Below are 21,633 nucleotides of genomic sequence, written 5' to 3' on the forward strand. Positions count from 1 at the left end.
AGAATATTTATTAGATTTTTATGTGTATATTTACCTCATTCTCTTTCCGGAATTCCACCATTTTCCTACAAGTAAAGTAGAACTCTTAAGTTCAAACCATGCCAAAACTCAGTAACTAAAGTTAAATCTTGACTATTTATTTCTACCACATATTTATGTTATTGCCGGACTTCCAATGTTGAGACAAGTGATAAGAGCAGTCAGAGAGAAAAAAGAAAACCTTCCTGTTCTGATTAGACAAAGAATACTTGCAGACCTGAGGGTGTCACAAACTCTGAAGATACTCTCCTGTTGCTTATACATACATGGGATCCTAATCTCTTTCAATAGATGATGAACTATATGGAGTAGAAAACCACATGCCATAGAAAATGTTTATTTTTTTTCTTTGTGGAAAGAAAAATAACTGGCAGAATCAGAAGGGAACTCTCCATATTGAGTTTGCTAGGTTATGACTTCTGACGCATTTTAACTTCCACAATCCATTATTATTGTGTGAATTATAAGTTCCTCTTAAAATTTAGAAAAGATTATAATTAAAAGCTATCAATGTACTAACTTCTTTATAGTTCTGAATTTCCCAAAGCAGAGACCTGAGATTTTTTACCAAAAATTGTCTAATTGTAATGAAACTTTTTATGTAATTTGAGGACTCAATCTATTAAATAAAACTTAAATTAAATTAAAAATAATTATTAAAATGTAAAAACCATGAATTAAAAATGAATCTATTTGAAATTAGTTGCTCTAAACTGTATATTCTAAACGTGCAAATATTAATAATTTCTATAAATAACTTTTGAAAAGTTATTAAAATTTTGAAATTCAGAGTAGTGATTATCTTTGAAATGCATAACATATCTTCCATATTCCTACAGTGAGTATGTCTTACTTTGGGAGTCTGCTTCGCAAAAACAGAAGCAAAACCAAACAAGGTAACCACTACAATGGTTTGTTAAAATATTCTAGGTCTAGAGTAGGAAATGATAAGGTAGTATTTTCCCTTGTAATGTAATTTTGACATTGGTTTATTCTCTATATTAATAGTCTCAGAACAACTAGAATGAATGGGTGGCTGGGTCCTTAGCACATTGACAAAAATATATACTGTTAATCTTTCTCTCAGCCTTCACTAAAGGGATCTACAGCCTTTCACCAGTGTAAGTGTGCATTTGGGAAAAGGAAATAATACTATGTTTCAGGGACACTGGCTCTCAGCTGGCACTAATTCCAGGAGACACAAAACATTACTACAGGCCACCAGTCAAAGTGGAGGCTTATAGTGGTCAGGAAATGAGTGGAGTTTTATCTCAGGTTCATCTTACACTGAGCCCTGTGTGTGCCTGAAATCATCCAGTGGTTATTTCCCCAATTCCAGAATGCATATTTAGAGTAGACACACTCAGCGTCTGGCAGAATCCACACATTGCTATCCTGAACTGTGGAGTGGGTAATGTTATGGTGGGAAAGGGCAAGTGGAAGCTAATAGAACAGATTCCTCGTAGGAAAATAGTACACTAAAAACAATACTGCATCCCTGGAGATATTTTGAGGGAACTGTATCAATCATGCTGATATGTTACTCTAGCTCATCTAACAAATGACACGAGAAGCTGATAGTTTTGAGTAGGGCACAAGAAGTCACTGCAACAGGTCTGGGCTGCTGTGCAAGCTACCCTGCCACTTGAGTCATGATCTCGCAGATGCAATAATCCTTGAAGTTTCGTTGGCAGAAAGGGATGCCATTTGAAATCTTTGGCAGATATCTATAGTTGCCTCATAGTACATACCCTTAGGATTTTGAGCAAAGCCATGCCATCCTCTGTGGATATCTACTCCTCTTTTGAAAAAAAACAGCTATTTTGGGCAGGATGCGGTAGCACACACCTGTAATCCCAATAGTTTGGGAGGCTGAGGTGGGCAGATCACTTGAGCCCAGGAGTTCAAAACCAGCCTGGGCAATGTGACAAAACCCCATCTCTACAAAAAGTTCAAAAATTAGCCGGGCATGGTGGCATGTGCTTGTGGCCCCAGCTACTCAGGGAACTGAGGCAGGAGGATGGTTTGAGTCCAGGAGACTGCAGTGAGCCAGGATTGTGCCACTGCACTTCAACCTGGGTGACAGAGCGAGAGCTTGGAAAAAAAAAGAAAGAAAAAAAAGAAATAAAAAAGGAAAGGAAAGGACAAGAAAGGAGAAAGGAGAAAGGAGAGGAGAGGAGAGGAGAGGAGAGGAGAGGAGAGGAGAGGAGAGGAGAGGGGAGGAGAGGAACAGCAACTTTTTTGATACTGGGCTTTAGTAGAAGCTGAAAGCTTATACCATGGGTCATCAGGATACCATAGGATTTGAGCTTCTCGCAATAAAGAGGGCATTATTGGGCCGGGTGTGGTGGCTCATGCCTGTAATCCCAGTACTTTGGGAGGCCTAGGTGGGCAGATCACCTGAGGTCAGGAGTTCAAGACCAGCCTGGCCAACATGGCAAAACCCCGTCTCTACTAAAAATACAAAAAAATTAGCCAGGCGTGGTGGTGTGCACCTGTAGTCCCGACTACTCAGGAGGCTGAGGCAAGAGAATCACTTGAACTCAGGAGGGACAGGTGCAGTAAGCCAAGATCACGCCACTGCACTCCAGCCTGGGTGACAGAAAGAGACTCCATCTCAAAAAAAAAAAAAAAAAAAAAAGAGGGCATTATCTTATCTTACCTACCAAGCTACGAAGTTGGGCATGCACTGTACTATTCTAACATCAAATGGAAGTGGCGTTTATATGATCAAGCTGAAACAAGTCCTGAGGACTCAAGTAAGCTACATGAAGAAGTGGACCAAATGCACATGGTCCCTGTTCCTGCTACGTAGCCTTCTTTCTCCCAACCTGTATCTACGGCCTCTCAGGCAATTTCCTACAATCAGTTGACAGAAGAGAAGATTTAGCTCTGTTTTCAAATGGTTCTGCAAAATATTCAGACACTATCCAAAAGCAGACAGCTACAGCACTAGAGCTTATTTCTTGGCCATCCCTAAAAGACAGTAGTAAAAGAAAGAATCTACCAGTGTGCACAACATTGAGCTATAAAGTTGGTTGTTTACTTTTTTTGAAAAGAGAAATGCCTGGATGGTCAGGGACTTTGAAGGGACATAATTAAATAATTGATAACAAAGAAATTTGGGGAGGATGTGTGTGGACAGACCTCGCTCACTGGACAAAAAAAGTGAAAATATTTGTGTCCCTTGTGAGTGTTCACTAAAGGATGGCCACAACAGAGGAGAATTTCAATAATACCGCTTTGGCTAAATTGCTGATTTAGCATCAGTTTGGCAGAAAGAAACTGGTATAATTTTTAAAATGAATTTTTCATTACATACAATTGATTCACTCGCTCTATATGTAGATATGACTAGAGAACCTATCACCGTTGTTAAAGGAAGAAGTTAATTATACATAAATTAGTGGCAACCGTATTTTATTTTATAATTAACATACTTCATTATTAAAAAAGCTCTAACTAATTATGCTAGTTTGTTTGAATTGAAGTAAATCATTGAAAGCTAAAAAACTTAAATTTCAAGTCTTTCAAAAATAGTTCTTAGATGTCTAACAGGCAGACATACTATCTCCTTTGTCTGAATGTAGATTACCATACTTGCAATTAAGATATTGTATGTCAAGATTCTTTGATATCATCATGAAACTTAATTATTTCCGGGTTTATTTTCTAGATTTTGCTTAAGAGTGTTGAATAAAAGTTTACTGCCTATTAAGACTTACATTAGACTTTTGGGGGCAATAAGCAATGATCAATTATGCAAACATAATTAAAATCAGTTTTAAAGCTTGTGGAAAGCTTGAATATTGTTATCACAAATATTTGGTTAAATATGTTTGCTTAAAACAAATACCAATGAAATAAATACTGAACATTAGCAAATTTTCATATTCATTCAGATAGAAAAAAATATTCATCATTTTCTAGAAAAAATGGTGTGACATGTTTCAAAGGGCCTCAACATATGCCAGATAAATGAAAGAAGAAGTGATGAACTTCACACAAGAGAACAAAAGCAAATTTTCTCTGAATATTTCCTGATAAGGTATGTCAAGTTTTGACAGACGTAAATGTGTGCTAATTTGGTGCAGAAAACTTTATAAAGAAGCTTCAGTTAGTTTTATCTGTGTAAAGTGAAAGACTTGCTTCTGTGTTAATAAACAATCTACCACTTCATATTTTCAAATAATTGGAACGGATGAATGCTTCTAAAGAACCAAGGAGAATTTTTGTTTTTTTCTGGAAATCTGGTATCAGTTTTTTAGAGTCATATTATGTGTGTAGTCTGAATAGTGTTAAAAATATCAAAACACAAACTGGAGAATTTTGCACAAAATAGGAAAATGTTGAATATATTTCATTCAGTCATGTATTAGATTCTAGATTTTTTTTGAAGAAGATCTGACTCCTCTTGTTTCAGTTGTGCTGATACGGGGAATAAAATAAAAGTAGATGCATAACAATCACTTGGGAAGTGTTCAGTTTGAAGAACAGCTGCAAAAGAAACAGGGATAAGGTGAGAACCAAATGGGCTTAATGAATGAACACAATGTAAAGAATGTTATCTCCTGGCGGAGCGCGGTGGCTCACGCCTGTAATCCCAGCACTTTGGGAGGCCGAGGAGGGTGGATCACGAGGTCAGGAGATTGAGACCTTCCTGGCTACCACGGTGAAACCCCGTCTCTACTAAAAATAAAATAATAATAATAAAAAAAAAAATTAGCCGAGAGTGGTGGTGGGTGCCTGTAGCTGAGTCCCAGCTACTCAGGAGGCTGAGGCTGGAGAATGGCCTGAACCCGGAAGGCCGAGCTTGCAGTGAGCCGAGATTGCGCCACTGCCTTCCAGCCTGGGCAACAGAGAAAGACTGAAAAAAAAAATTTAAAAAAAAAATGTTGTCTTGGATATATACATAAAGATAATGCAACGGCCAATTTTATCTAACATTGACATACAAGGAATAATATTAGTCACTTCCTCTTCAAGCACTAAAATATAAAAAAAAAGGCAATGTAATTTTCACAGAAAATACATATAATCAATACTTCTATTAGAATGGCTCAAAAAAATATATATATATACAGTCATGCACTGCATAACAACATTTTGGTCAACAATGGGCAGCATATACCATGGTGGTCCTGTAAGTTTATAATTGAGCTGAAAAATTCCTATCACCTGGAGACATCATAGCCATTATAACGTCATAGCATAACAAATTACTCACGTTTGTGGTAAGGCTGATGTAAACACACCTGTTGGTCTACCAGGTACATAAAAGTATAGGAAATACAATAATGCATAGTGTATAATACTTGATAATGATAATAAACAACTATATTACTAGTTTATGTATTGACTATACTATACTTCTTATCATTATTTTGGAGTGTACTCCTTCTATTTATTACAAAATAACTGTAAAACTGTCTCAAGCAGGTCCTTCAGAAAGAATTCCAGAAGGCATTGTTATCATAGGAGACGACAGCTCCAGGTGTGTTGTTGACCCTGAAAACTATCCAGTGGGACAAGATGTGGAGGTTGACAAAAAGAGTCAAACTCGGTAAAATATTTTAAGAGATTTATTCTGAGCCAAATATGAGTGACCAAGACCCACGACACAACTCTTAGGAGGTCCTGAGAACATGTGCCCAAGTTGATTGGGGTACAGCTTGGTTTTATATAGTTTAGGAAGGCATGAGACATAAAATACATTTAAGAAAGACATTGGTTGATTTAGAAAGACAGGACAACTCAAAGCGGGGGGCTTCCAGGCTACAGGTAAATTTAAACATTTTCTAGTTGTCAATTGGTTGAATTTGTCTGAAGACCTGGGATTAATGGAAAAGAATGTTCAGGTTAAGATAAAGGATTGTGGAGACCAAGATTTATTGCTCAGAGGAATTTCTCAGATAGCAGACTTTAGAGAGACAGCAGGTGGTAAAATCTTTCTTATTAGACCTAAAAGAGTGCCTGGCTCTTAGTTGATTATCTCCTGGATCTGGAAAGGAAGGACAAAATGGGAAGGGGATTCTCTATAGACTGTGGATTTTTCCCACAGGAGACTTTGCAGGGCAATTTCAAGGTATGGCAAGAAAATATATTTTAGGGTTAAATATTTTTTCCTTGTCTCGTAATGTTATTCCAGAGTCAAATTGAAAAGTAACTCACTATATATAGGGTCAACAAAAAACCCATTTGATGAGAATTTATGGTTTGTAGGGCATGACTCCCTAGACCCCTTAGGTAGGAATTTGGGCAAGATAAAAAGTTTGAGCTTAGTCCTCAGATGTCTAATCTTCCATCAGAAGACTCCAGTATAATATTAATCTAATACATTGCTGTTTTCGTGTCTTGAAATGAAAGAGATGAATCTTTTCCATAACTTTCAGAGTTTTACTTAACATTTTGAAAATTTCAAATTCTAATACTGTAACTGTTTTAATGTCTTTGTGTGTCAAATCTAATATCTATTTCAAATCTGGATTAGTTTAATTGATTCATGTTTTTCTTCATCCAAATTTATATCTTTTCCTATTTTTTGCACACCCAATAATTTGGGTGCCACACATTATAAATTTTACATTTTTGGATGCTAGGTAATTTTGTATTCCTTTAATTGTCTTGAGCTTTGTGCTGATTCATAGTTAAGTCACTAGGAGATAGTTTGGTCTGTTTGGTTCTTGAATTTAATATAGTTAGGCAAGACCAGTGAAGTCTTTTGTCTGGGGCAAATTATTTACCACTATGGAGGCAAGACCTCTCTTCTGGGTGCTCTAATGAGTTCCTTGTGAAATATCAAGTCTTTAGTTTCACTGGTTGAAAGAGTTATTGCTCCTAGCACTGCATAAACTCTTGATACCTTTTCCTCTAATCTTTTCTATACTTCTTTCACCAGCTTCTTATAGTTTCATCACATGTACACAGTGATCAGGATGCCTGTGTCTCTGCAATTTGATTTCTGTGTATTTCTTTCCTGTCTGGTATCCTCTTTCTCAAACTGTAGCTGTCTTGGTTTTCTCAGACTCTCAGTTATGTCTGTTCAATTCAGGAAGGCTGCTGTGCTCTGTCTAGATTCTGTGCCTGGAAAGTGTAAGCCAAAAAACTCCCTTAATACAGTAAGAAGGAGCACTAACAGGGCTCATCTTGTTTGCTTCCCTTTTCTCAGAGATCACAGTCTTTCATTATCTGAGGTTTCATGTCTTGAGACCTGTTGTTTTCTATGTATTGCCCTGCATTTTAGTTGTTTCAAGTTAAATCTAATCCCTGTTATTTCATCTTGGCTCAAACTGGTAGTCTCAAATTATTTTTTTAAACCTTGGGTAAAGATGAAAATTATCTATCAAATTGCAACCATACATGTATTTACAACATCGGTTTGAACAAAAAATACAACCCTCAACATGGCGTTTAATACTCTTCCATAAGAAAAAGGAATCATTGAGAAAATGACACTATTAGTTGTTGCAGTTAACAAACGCTTCTAGGTAAGACTTTAAAGACCAAAAAATTAAAAAATAATAATAATAATAAAGGAAAAAGGTTGCTGCTGCAAACGTCTTTTTAGAAAAGAATATAAAACAAGGCTCAATGACTATCACCAATCACCACTTCTGTGGTCTTTTGGTGCTTAAGGGATTGGTGAGTGTTTATACATTTCTCATAATGCTTCTTGTCTGGAAATAATATTAAACTTTTTCTGGTGAAATGAGAATTGCTTCCGTTGTTTCTATTCGTACTTGAACCCTATTTTGAGTTGCAAACTCTAGAATAGTGACATCTTTAATAAGAAGAGGAGATACTCTTCATGTAGATAATATACAAGTGGTAGTATTGTAGTCTTCTGAAGTAACAGAGGAAAGATTTATTGATAAAAGCTTCCTCATCAATATCTCTTTAAAGTATTGCATCACATAATTGTTTTGCATATAGTCATTACTAAAAATGGATCTTCTAAATGGGACATGTAATTGCTATGTCATTGAAAGTGGCACAGCCACCACATAAGTGATGCTTCATTTCATTAATACATGTAAAATATGTAAGGCATGGTGACAATTTTTGTTTTTTGTTATCAGGATTTGTGACCTGTACATGAGCTTCTGAATCTGTCATGATGCTCTAAAACTTTATATCTTATTTAAATCTGTAAAGCCATCTTGACTTGTTTCATTTTAGATTAAGATTGTTTGATGTTGTTTTATTTCCTTTTGGTATTTTTGTGGTTTTAAATAATTTTTCCAATTGCTTTTATTTTTATTGATTTGTGACCAAATTTCCCAGAGGGGAAAATCCTATCACCCCATACAACATGGCTTTCATAGACAATAGTCAACTTCCTGTGTGTTGATGATTATGCTCAGCACTATGCAAGCGCAGATCTTATCTATTTTCCTTTAAATTTCAAATATTGAAATATTTCTTATTAAAATTTAGATTTTATCTCCTAAATATTTTAACAAATATTTTTCTATTACTAAGACATTTTCAAACCTTTTATGTCTTTAAATGTGGTAAATATGTTAAAGTGTTATGTTTGATGATTCTTATGTATGATGCCTTTAAGGATCTGTATATACCTTATATTGTTTGGCTGCTTCTTATTTATTCTTAACTTTGAATTGTACATTTTTGGGGAAAATTATTTGTGGAGAATCACTGAGGCCTGGGCTGAAGCTGTGTTCTCCCACAGAATATTTTCATTTGTTCCTGAAGGTGCCAGAGATCTAGGGCTATTTTAAATTAATTGCATTTATTTAAATGTTTTGGAGCACCCAGGTGATGTGTTGCATGGGATTGGCAAACTTTTAGTTGCATTTATGCAGTAGTTTTTTTCTACCTTGCTCTTCTAAAAAACAATGGTATTTTTATGCTATTCTCTATGACTGAAGGTGTGGGCATTTGCTTTTAATTTTGATTTATATTTACATTCATGAGACAGTCCTTTTGAATCCTAGATTGATGGGGAAAGATCTGCCATTAAATTTCCAAACTTGGCTGGAATGTAGTCTTTGCCTTTCATTCTCATCGACCCATAGGAACATAAAATTCAAAACTCCAAGTTTCTAGTTCAGGCAAAAGTCCTCAGGGTAAAAGTGGCTTTAGCGTTTTTCTTAGCACTTTGTTTCCAGCCTCTTTTTTAAATGTGGCCTGATAAGTTTCTATCATATTAATAGATATTTGATGTGTTTGAGAATATTGGTAAAACTTTATTGTTCTGACATTTTTAGTTATTTTTAGTGGCAGAATAAGTCCACTTGTTTGGTTAAACTCTATTACCAGAAATAGAAATTTATGACATTAGCTTTCTAAAATTTATTGGTCATAGTTTTTTCTTTCATTTTCTTTCCATAAATTCAATCACACATAAATCTATTTGATTGCTATAAGTTGAGTTTCAAGAAGGCACACATATTAGAATGTATCCAGTCACTTCTGCTCTTTTTTAAGTCAGTAAAGTAAGTAACCTTAATAAAATACTTCATCACATCAGCAAATAGTTAAGAAGCAGTTTGGGGAAGTAATTTCCACAAATATGCCTGGTGATTTTATCTTTTAAGCTGAAGAAAAGTTATTCATATCGAGGCAGGCAAATTGGTGCGAAAATGGAACATAAGTACTTTCAGGTGGCTCAAAGCAACACAAACAGAGCCAAACAGGTTAGAACATAAACCCATCCCTTAGGAGAAGGGAACTGTTATAGTAGGTCGCAACAATGAAGACAGATTGCAGATATCCTGCTTAAGGGGCAGATGAGAATGTAACAAAGCAGAAACTGACCACAACTGGTTAAATCCAAGATGGCCAAAAACTTGAACAACTGTTGAACCTCAGCTGCATTATGTTTCTGTTAACATAAAAATTCCATGGGGAAGCCTCCCACTCCCATCCTGCGCCTGACACCATGTCAGTTCTGGATGAACCATATGTAGTCAAACAACAACAACAACAACAACAAAGAGTGGCATCCTGATTCCAGAAATCACCTGCTCATTTCCAGAAAACCCCTTTCCTTATTATGTAATATTACACGGCTGCATTATGCTTATCACTATGTCATATGAGTCCTGACCATGTTGCACATGGCTCATTCTTTGGAGCACATCTGCACTCCTCTCTTGAGTGTGTACTTGCTTTCACTCTGCAATAAATCTTTTAAACCTTCACTTTATTCTCACCTTCAAATTCTTTAGGGTGGCAAAGACAAGAACCTGAGCTAGCCTACCAAAAGCAGTGATACTTTCAAAATTTAGGCTTAAATTGTGAAAACTGACAAAATATTAGTAATGCAAACAGTTTTGTTAGTTAACCTGGTTAACTAAAACTATAGATACATAAGTATTTTTTATCCTTGAACAGAAGTTTCATCTTCTAACTATAATATTCTAACAGTCAAGCCTTAATTCATCCTCACTGGTTGCTCTTCTGACAGAAAATAAAATACCTTCATCTAAGTCATCTCGAAAATGAGAATAATCTTTATCTAAAAGAATAAATGTTGGTCACATTTCTACAAACACTAGTAAAATATATTATCCATTTTCAGAAAATACTTAATTTTCAGATAATTATAACGAGTATATACACTACTATATCAGTAATATTGTCAGGGTTTGAGACTTTAACCAGGTACTGCAGCTGAGAACAATTGGACATAGTCTTTGTGTGTGTGTGTGTGTGTGTGTGTGTGTGTGTGTGTTTATTTTTTTATTGGTAATTACGTTTTTTAAAAAGGTTATAGACTATAAGGATTTCATTTACAAGAATAACATCTTCAGCATATGGCCCTTTCCTGATATGTCTGACTAACGGGTTTCTAAAATGTCTTTGCAGAGATTGCCTTACAACAGGTTTCCATGTTCTTCCGATCAGAACCAAAGTGGGAGGTGGTGGAATCTTTGAAAGACATAGGTGAGACATTGGCACGCTCATTCTGTTAAAAAGATCACAGAACTGGATCCTTAGTCATGCTTTCTGATACGTATCCCAAGTGATTTGTTTTATGCAACCACCGGAGCAGGCGCCAGAGATAAGGCAAGTAGGCAAGGTAAAAAGAAACTTTATTAGCTAGCCAATGTGAAGGAAGAAAGGGGCGAGGTTCACCAGTCTCCTGCCTTGGAGGCCGAGGAAGTCGCTCTGGCGTTCTGGGGCGAGGTTCCTAGGTCCGCATATGAGGAGGGGCCAAGGAAGTTAACGCCCGGCGCCTGCCGGAGCAGCTTTTCTGTCTAAGGCTTGGGAGTGGGAGGGCAATAGGCGGGACACAGGCATGTCTGGGGTGTTCTGTAGGTGCGGCCAGGTAAGTTTCGGTTTCTTCAATCAGATGCCATGTTGCGCCTGCGCAGTTGGTCTGTATTTTTCCCCAGCGTGGGCTGCATTTTCCCGCGCAGGTAAGTTGGTGATGAAGAACCCAGAAATGCGCTGTCTTAGTCGTCTTTGTCCTCTCCCCCCATCCAGTCACCAAGAACATGCTTAAATGCAGGTGACTTCTTTTTCTTTTTGCATCCCAACTGCTTGAGGATACAGCTGTTAACCTTTAATACTTAATGAACCTTGGTTAAAGCCTCATCAGAGGATTTGGATGGTAATAACTTTCAGAAACACCATTCCTTCTTCATCTATTTTTTTCACTAAATCTAAACTGAAGTGCTATTTTCCTGCCATTTCCATGAAAATTTTCTTCATTTACCGTTTCTTTTTAAGTATAGCCTTTGCTATGTCAATGTTATTAAATGGTTCTTTTACTTGTGCCTATGTAACTGCGAATAATATTGCCAAACTTAATTTTTCTTGATTTCTTAGTGAAACATATCAATTGTTGCAAAAATTGTGCAGCTCTAAGCACGTTTTTGCTTTTATGGCAGGTTGGAGAATAAGGAAGAAATATTTCTTGATGAAGATTAAAAATCAGCCAAAGGAATGGCTAGTGTTAAGCTGGGTAAGCTAGCTTTTTGCTTCAGTCTCGTTCAGTGACTTTAGATGAGTTAATGAAAGCAGATTTGACAAGGGAATTACAAATTGTACTGTGCTCTTAAGTGATGATGTAAAGGCTTCCTTGGTCCTTTTCAAAGAAAAGTCATTTTAAATCGTTTTCCTGTGCATTTGGTCCTTTTCAAAGAAAAGTCATTTTAAATCGTTTTCCTGTGCATTTGGTTATATAAATTCTATCATATTTGGTCAACTAGTAAACATTTGGAAAGAAATAGGAACATTCTTTTCAGACTCAGCCCGCCTGCACCCAGGTGAAATAAATAGCCATGTTGCTCACACAAAGCCTGTTTGGTGGTCTGTTCACACGGACGAGCATGACAGGTTCATACCTCTGGCTGATTGGGATTACAGCTCTTCTGTCCATGTTCACCCAGAAAAAATACTGTGACTCTGTCATCAGCACTGAGAATACTAGAAAGACATACTTACCAAACAGGAAGGCAGAAGTTTGATTAGACACTGAAAATCTTTATCTGACAAATACTTGTCTGGGCCAAGGTCAGCCTGAAAACATGAAAAGGAATATCAGGGTACTGCTTGGTCACCAAAAGAAAAATTCCTTGTCTTTCCCTTTAATGTTATTATCCAAAATATGACTGGAAACCAAAGATGAAAACCACAATAAGTCTGGCTGCCTCAAGACCTTTCTGGAAAAGCGGTGTGTAAAAAATACCAGACTTAACTGCCATCTTATCTAATTCCATTAACCAAATGTATCACTAAAACTCTCCAAGTCAAAGAGATAAAATAATGACACAAGTCATTTTTTTTTTTTTTTTTTGGAGTAAACTCCAAAACTGTAAACCCTAAAGAGATTCCAGAATCATTTTAAACTGTTCCTATTTCTGGACATAGTCTTAAATCCATTACTCAACTGAGTAAAATTGGGGGGTTTATATAGTGAGGAAGGCAGGAAATTAGGGAAGGATAAGGAAGCAATAATTATGGATAAGAGGTCTGATGTCTCAGGGCCTGGATGTGGTCATCTAATTAGTTTCCATTCTGTGCCTGAGGATTAGTTTTCTCAAGAAGGAACTCAAATGAGACAAATGCACCTTTCAAGTTTTAAGACCTTAGAGGGTCAATTTCTATGATTTTTTTTTTTTTTTAATGGCTTGTAATCCTAGAGCTTTGGGAGGCTGAGGCAGCAGGATTGCAGGAGGAGTTTGAGACCAGTCTGGGCAACACAGCAAGACCCTGTCTCTACAAAATTAAAAAAATAATAATAATTATCTCAGCACTGTGGCAGGTCTGTAGTCCCAGTTACTCAGGAGGTTGAGCAGGAGGATCATGTAAGCACAGGAGTTCAAGGATTCAGTGAGCTATGATTGTGCTGCTGCACTCCAGCCTGCATGACAGAGTGAGACCTTGTTAAGAAGAAGTAAAGATTAGTTTTATGGAAAATTGGGCAGGTTTAATTAGGTTCAATTAGGTTCAAACCTTCAAAAAAGGTTCAACTCTTTTAATTTTAAATTTAAGCCAAATATCTCATTTTTTGTGCCTTGAACTTAGGATGTTTTCTATTTAGTCTTGAGTAGGCAGTTACTTACCTCTCTGGATATATTTATTCCAAATTTTAAAAAACAAAATAGATGATCTAGATGAATGCTTTTCAAACTGTATTTTTTAGGCTTCTAAATTCTGCCAAATGTAATGCAGAACACAAACTTGGAGATTAAAGATTCTTAGTGAACCACGAAACAGAACAAATGAAGCCACACATATGTAAGCGTATCATAGTTAAACTGCTGAAAACTAGGGAAAGAAAATATTCAAAGAAGACAGTGAGGGGGAAAATTGTGCATAAGGAAACAAGGATAAAAATTCCACTGAATTACCTTCAGAATCTACATAGGCCGTAATTGTGTAAGGCCCTGCCTGCCTTTGAATTGTTATGTGAGACATAAATTAACTCTAGCTTTAGTCATAGTATAGGACTTTAGCCTTTATCTTAATGAATACAATGATGAACCCGCAAGCCAAATTAAGAAATAGAACATGGTCAATACCTTAAAAACTTCATACGTGTTCTCCAATTGCATCCCCTTTGTCTCCAACTAAGAAACACAAACTGAAATTTGCTATTGATTGTAGGTTTACCTAGTTGCTTCATATCACAAATTAATATATTGTTCAATTTTGCATGTTTTTGAACAAAAACTGACTCTGTTTTGTGTTGATTAATATGGAAATCATTGAAAGAGAATAATTTCTTAATTTTTTAATGCTTTTCCCAAAGAATGTGAAAGAGCCTGATTGAAAGGTATTATTGCACTAAACATATTAAAAATAAAATGCATTTTCTGCTTTGACATTCTATCAGCTTACTTAAGAATTTAGGACTTTGCAAACAGCAATCTTGGGGCTGGGGCCATTTTGGAAGCATCTTGCGAGGCTCCGCTTCATCTACAAGTATGGAGAAGGCAAAAGGCAAGGAGACCTCCACAGAGAAGTCGAGGGAAGAGGATCAGCAGGCGTCTAATCAACCAAACATGATTGCTTTGCCAGGAACATTCACAAAGGGAACTAAAGAAAAAATGTCTGTCAAAGACAATAAAGTGCTCTGTCCTAAGAAGAAGGCAGAGTACACTGACAACCCCAGACCTCAGAAGAAGATACCAATCCCTCCATCACCCTCTAAACTGCCACCTGTTCATCTGATTCACCAGCACATTCTGCGGGCCTGGTGCCAACAATTGGAGCTGAGCTCCACAGGCCAGAAATTGGATGCATATAAGCGCCTGTGTGCCTTTGCCTACCCAAATCAAAAGGATTTTCCTAGCACAGCAAAAGAGACCAAAATCCGGAAATCATTGCAAAAAAAATTAAAGGTGGAGCCAGACGCGGTGGCTCACGCCTGTAATCCCAGCACTTTGGGAGGCCGAGGCGGGCGGATCACAAGGTCAGGAGATTGAGACCACAGTGAAACCCCGTCTCTACTAAAAATACAAAAAATTAGCCGGGCACGGTGGCGAGTGCCTGTAGTCCCAGCTACTCAGGAGGCTGAGGCAGGAGAATGACGTGAACCCGAGAAGCAGAGCTTGCAGTCAGCCGAGATCGCACCACGGCACTCCAGCCTGGGCGACAGAGCGAGACTCCGTCTCAAAAAAAAAAAAAAAAAAAAAAAAAATTAAAGGTGGAAAAAGGGGAAACGTCCCTGCAAAGTTCTGAGACACATCCTCCTGAAGTGGCCATTCCCCTGCGGAGGGGCCGCCTGCCCTGGAAGATTCCAGTGCTCTCCTTGAGGGAGTTAATACAGTTGTGGTGACAACTTCTGCCCCAGAGGCTTTGCTGGCCTCCTGGGTGAGAATTTCAGCCAGGGCGAGGACGCCAGATGCAGTGGAACCTCCACAAGAGGCCTGTGGTGTCAGGTGGTGTGTGGTCCATGGGAAAAGTCTCCCTGCCGACACAGACGGTTGGGTTCACCTGCAGTTTCATGCTGGTCAGGCCTGGGTTCCAGAAAAGCAAGAAGGGAGAGTGAGTGCACTCTTCTTGCTTCCTGCCTCCAATTTTCCACCCCCGCATCTTGAAGACAATATGTTGGGCCCCATATGTGTTCACAGGAACAAGGTCTTAATAAAAAGCCTCCAATGGGAATAGAATATCAGGAAAAAGGCCACATGTGAGGCAATTAATGGCAGAAAGGCTGGAGAGTCGGATACCACAGTGCTGCTGACAGGTGAACTCGGGTCCTCTGCACACCTGTTTATGGGCCATGCAGACTAGTGGGGTGGCAGATGTTAGCCTAAGACCCCTAGCAGTGCCTGTTGCTTTGTGAGTGGAGATAGAGACTCTTACATATAAAAACGGAAAAAGATTTCACAAATTACCATAAATTGTAGTTAATATGTAGAAAAACTCATGCAGACTACTTTGCGAAAATAGACATGACTTCAACAGCAGCTCTTTTTTGTTTTGTTTTGTTTTGTTTTGTCTTTTGAGACAGTGTCTCACTCTGTTGCCCAGACCAGAGTGCACTGGTGCAATCTCAGTTCAGTGCAATCTCCGCCTCCTGGCTTCAAGTGATTCTCCTGCCTCAGCCTCCCAAGTTGCTAGGATTACAGGCACCTGCCACACACCTAACTTTTTTTTTTTTTTTTTTGTATTTTTAGTAAAGATGGGGTTTCCCCATGTTGGCCAGGCTGGTCTCAAACTCCTGGACTCAAGTGATCAACCCGCCTTGGCCTCCCAAAATACTGGGATTATGGGCATGAGCCACTGTGCCTGACCTTCAACAGCTCTTTTAAGTGAGAAGTTCTTCAGCTGAGCATTGTGAAGGAGTTGAATAAAACAGTAGCTGGCTCTTGTTCTCAATTTTCTCTTCCTCTGAACACTGACTACTTTAGGAGCTGCTTCTTTCCAATTGCAATTTCATAAAATGTAACGTATTTTAAAGCAAAGAGAGGCTGTTAACTCTCTCCCCCAAACACATGATTTTTAATATTCAAAACAATATTTTTCAAAGTTCTCTTAATAACCTGAGATTTCTATGGTTTGACTCCAGGATGAAAACACAAGGGACTTTGTATTATTTCACTGATAATTATTTTGTATATTCCTGGTGTTTAAAATGTTTAAGGTTGCTTCCCACTCATAAATACATAATATATTGAACTTAAAATGTGTTTATTAGCCGATTCTCCATAAATAAAAATAAGATGTGTATATAAAATAATTCATCTGTTGTATATAGGGAACTGCATTTGTTGCATGCAAATTTTATTGTTGGTGTTCTTAAGTAGGAGTAAACCAAAATGTGTGATTTTTCTTTTGTATGACTCATTTGTTTGTTCTTTATTAGTTGGTGGTATGGGTTGGATCAGTTGTTTTTAAAACTACTTAGGTATGACTGACATACAAAAACTGTACATATTTAATATATCTTATTGAGCGTAATTAATTTTTAATTTTTTTGTGTACTTCCTAAATTTATAGTCCTGTGAGTCTGGGAACAGATCTGTTTTTCACTGGTCCTGATTTAATGACAGTTTCCACATGGTTTTGTTATTACAAATATGGAATCTTTACTATTTTATTTTATTTTATTTTTTTGCCCCTTTAATGAAGATACTAAAAATAATGCACTGGAAGGAGTGGCAGAGTTGGAAAATTTGTAACCATCATAATACAGATGTAATAGGTTTGGGAAAGAATCCTCAAAAATGTTAAAGCAAGGGAGGAAAGTTTGTTGAGAAGCAAGATGTTCTTCTCTCCTGGACCCCATTGGTTGTTGGTGGTCAGAATTGTTCAGTGTAATAAATAATAGACATTTTTTTTCTTAAAAAAAAAAAGAGAATTTACCATTCTGTTCTGCATCTCTTTAGGATTTATCTTTCATACTTCCTTTATAATAGATTACAGATCTGACCAAAAACTTAAGTATGAATTATAAGCATGTTCTTATATGTTTAAAATTAAATATAAAAGGAGGTATACACATATCCATGATGTATTGTGGTAAATTGTACATGTAAGTATCTGTACATCGAATATATGCTGAGTCAAATATAGACATGTATACAGTTCAACATTATATATAAATACCTAATGTATCCCATGTTTCATATTCTATATCCTTGCTCTAGTTTATGAATGAGAGTGAAATTCGGTTTATTTACCTAGACTTCAGCATAATAAAAAAATGCTAAGGTGTGTTTCAGTAGGATTGAACATATAAACTCAAGTATTTTCTCTTTTTAATGAAATATACGTAGTCATTTTTCTATTTACATTTCATAAAATGTCAATGTGCATGCATTTTTGCAAAGTACTTATGTTTTATATTCTGTTTGAAATAATTTTATTTCCCTTCATGTATGGCATCCCTAGAAACAAATCTAATAGAGAAACTCAGCAGGAGACTGTTCAGTGACAAGCTTCATATAAACTAGAGTACTTGTAGGGACTTTGAATTTCATTGAGTATTTCGACTCCATATGATTGAACTATTATGGGACTAAATAATTTATTTTAGATGAAATTATTAGGGGACCATCAAAAATCAACAAATATTGTTAAGACTAATTACAATTTCAAGAAGGATAAATATTGATTTATATATTGCTTCAGAAAAGAAACTCTAAAAGTTATATAGATCATTTTTAATTAACTATTTCTTTTGCTTTATAAACAAATCTTCTAAATAAAGCATTATTCTTATTCCCAAGATAAAGAATAAAAATACAGAAAACTAAGATTGTCATGCAATTGTACAGCTATATATAATTCCAACACACCATCCTAGATGTTTCAATTTCTATCTTATGTTGCATGTGATTGTATATGTTGAGTGTGAACTGTTAAATATTTGGAGGTAAAGTGAGGTAATAACATCTTGTTTGTAAGACTGTATTATTTGCCTATTAGTAGGTGTGTTAACACTACAGATAAAATCATTTGATTGCCTTTTCCTAAAGGAAGGTTCTATTTCCTAATTTAGGCATTTTTTGTGCCTTCTGGTATAATTAATCGCATACATCCATGTCAAACAGAAAATATGTACACTGTAGCAACTATTCACTTAAAAATGATGTCTTTGTTACCCTTTCCCTTTCAGAATTTTTCTAAACGTGATTCATCAATTTTCCCAAGTAAATGATCCACCTGACTTGAAAAGCTATAGAACACAGATATTTATCGCTATGCAAACTTTATTATTTTTCTGCAATTCTGGTTTGCATAACTAACTTTTTTTTTAATTTTATAAACATAAAGTTGAAAGTTAAAGAGTATTTTATGATTCCTAAAAGTGTACCTGGATAAGTATCATTCTCTGTGAAAAGGAAGTTTGATTCATACACATACCTCCAAAGTGGATAGTTTAGAGATACAAAATCAACCCATGGTTAATCTAAGCAATGTAATACTTTACAATTTTTAAAAATTGTGTAGTAATTATATGTATATGTAATTTGCACCAGGTACTCATAAACAAGTATAATTTAGGTTAAGATTAAAAATGTAAGCGAAAGAGGGCAGAGTACGATGGCAGAATAGAAGCCTACACTGTTCATTCCCACCCCCAACCACACTGGAACACCAAATTTTAGCAACCATCTGCACACAGAAAAGCACCATCACAAGAATCAAAAATCAGGTACACTTTCTAGTTTTAACTTGATATAGCTAAACGAGGCATGGGGGAAGACAAGAGAGACAGTCTTTTTTTTTTTTTTTTTTGGTTGTGATTTTTTTAAAATTTTTATTATTATTATACTTTAAGTTCTAGGGTACATGTGCATAATGTGCAGGTTTGTTACATATGTATATTTGTGCTGTTGGCATGCTGCACCCATCAACTCGTCATTTACATCAGGTATAACTCCCCAATGCATCCTCCCTCCCTCCCATGATTAAGAGAATGTGGCACATATACACCATGGAATACTATGCCATAAAAAAGGATGAGTTTGTGTCCTTGTAGGACATGGATGCAGCTGGAAACCATCATTCTCAGCAAACTATCACAAGAACAGAAAACCAAACACCGCATGTTCTCACTCATAGGTGGGAACTGAACAATGAGATCACTTGGACTCGGGAAGGGGAACATCATACACCGGGGCCTATCATGGAGAGACAGTCTTGAATCACCAATGCCACCCATCCCTCATGTCTAGGCAACAGCTGAGTGGTAAGGAGAGAGAATCTGTGCACTTTGGGGAGAGTGCAGTGACTGTGGGACAATACATCGAACTCAGTTCTGCCCTGTCACAGCAGAGAATGAAGTCTTGCTGGGCTCAGCCAGTGGTTGTGCATGGAGGGAGCATTTGGACTTGCCTTAGTCATAGGAGATTCACCCATCCCAGTGATCAGAATTTGAGTTTCTCAACAAGCCTTGCCACTGTAAGCTAAAATGCTCTGGCGTCCTAGGTAAACTTGAAAGACAGTCTGCAACACAAGGACTCCAATTCCTAGGCAACCTCTGGTGTTAGGTTTGGCTTAAAGCCAGCAGACTATTGTGGCATGTGACCTATGGAGACACCAGTTGGTGCTGCTAAAAGAGTACTGGTTCCATTTCTCCCCAAAACCCAGGTAGTGCAGGTCACAGCAACGAAAGGGGCTCCTTTTTATCTGTGTAAGTAGAGAAATGCAAAGTAACAGGACTTTGTCTTGCATCTTGGATACCAGCTCAGCCACAGTAGGACAGGGCACTGACCAGGATTGTGAGGCCCCCATTTTAGGCCATAGCTCTCAGATGACATTTATAAACCCACCATGGGCCAAAAAGGAAGGGAAGGTTACAGGTTTTGCAGGATTGATCACCTACTGACTAAAGACCCCTTGGGCCCTGGGTTACCATCAACAATACCCAGGTAATATGCCATGGGCCTAGAGCACTAAGACATGCTGATTTCTGGTGTCATCTAGCACATTCCCAGCTGTGGTGACTATGTTGAAAGACTCCTGTTTGAAAAAAGCAGAGGGAAAACTAAAGGGAACTTTGTCTTGCAGCTTAGGTACCACCTTGGCCACAGAGGGGTAGAGTAACAAGCAGGCTTTTAGGGTCCCCAAGTCCAGGCTTAGGCTCTTGGAGAGCATTTATGAACCTGCCCTGGACCAAAGGGGAGCCCACTGTTCTGAAGGGTGAGTCCCAGGACTGGCAACATTTACCAAAAGCTGGCTGAAGAACACTTGGGCTTTAGGGGAGTATCAGTGGTGGCCTGGCAGAACTCCCTATGGATCAGTGGTTGTGGTGGACACAGGGAGAGACTTCTCTGCCTGTAGAAAGGGGAGAGAAGAGTAGGAATGACTTTATATTGTAGTTTGAGTGCCAAATCGGCCATAGTACACTAGAACACCAGGTAAACTGCTAAGGTATTTGACCTAAATGCCTGGCTTCAAGGCGGCATGTCTAGACATGCCTCGGTTCTGGTAGAAATGGCTGCCCTGAAAGGAAAGGCTTTGGGAAACACCTAGTGCTGTGCTGGCTTCAGGTATGACTCAGCACCATCCCAGTGGTGGTGGTCACAGGGGAGCTTACATCACCACACCCCCACTTCCAGGTTGCTCAACACAGAGAGAGAGAGAGAGAGAGAGAGAGAGAGAGAGAGAGACTTCATTTGTTTGGAACAAAAGTAAGGGAAAAAATAACATGTTTTGCTTGATATTGCAAAGAACATTTCAGGATCTTTTTCAATAACACCAAGGTGATACCTCTACAGGTCTGCAAAAACTACAGCATTATTGAGCTTGGGGTCCAAGTCCCTTCAGATACCTGGAAGGCCTTCCCAAGAAGGACAGGAACAAAAAAGCCCAGACATTGAAGATTACAAAAAATATCTAACTCTTTAAAGCCCAGACACGGACTAACATCTACAAACCTCAGCGTTTTCTAGGAAAACATGACCTCACCAAATAAACTAAATAAGACACCAGGAACCAGTCCTGGAGAAACAGAGATGTATGAACTTTCAGAAAGAGAATCAAAAATAGCTATTTTGAGGAAACTCGAAGAAATTCAAAATTCTATCAGCTAAATTTAACAATAAGATGAAAATAAGAAGAAGCAAGAAGAAATTCTAGAGTTGAAAAATGCTACTGACATACTGAAGGAGGTATCAAAGTCTCTCGATAGCAGAATTAATCAATCAGAAGAATGAATTA

At 37.5% G+C, this 21,633-nt stretch overlaps 1 protein-coding gene across 1 annotated transcript; it reads left to right on the plus strand.

The window, feature by feature from the left end:
* The first annotated feature begins 14,365 nt into the window (after positions 1-14,365).
* LOC101018217 (developmental pluripotency-associated protein 4-like) lies at positions 14,366-16,016 on the plus strand. The gene is given in 3 exon segments (XM_009197908.4): positions 14,366-14,858; positions 15,164-15,221; positions 15,224-16,016. Coding segments are annotated over 3 exon segments (879 nt in total). The 5' UTR covers positions 14,366-14,441; the 3' UTR covers positions 15,628-16,016.
* The last annotated feature ends 5,617 nt before the right edge of the window (positions 16,017-21,633 follow it).

Source organism: Papio anubis, chromosome X (assembly GCF_008728515.1).
Source record: "Papio anubis isolate 15944 chromosome X, Panubis1.0, whole genome shotgun sequence".
Taxonomy (NCBI): Eukaryota; Metazoa; Chordata; class Mammalia; order Primates; family Cercopithecidae; genus Papio; species Papio anubis.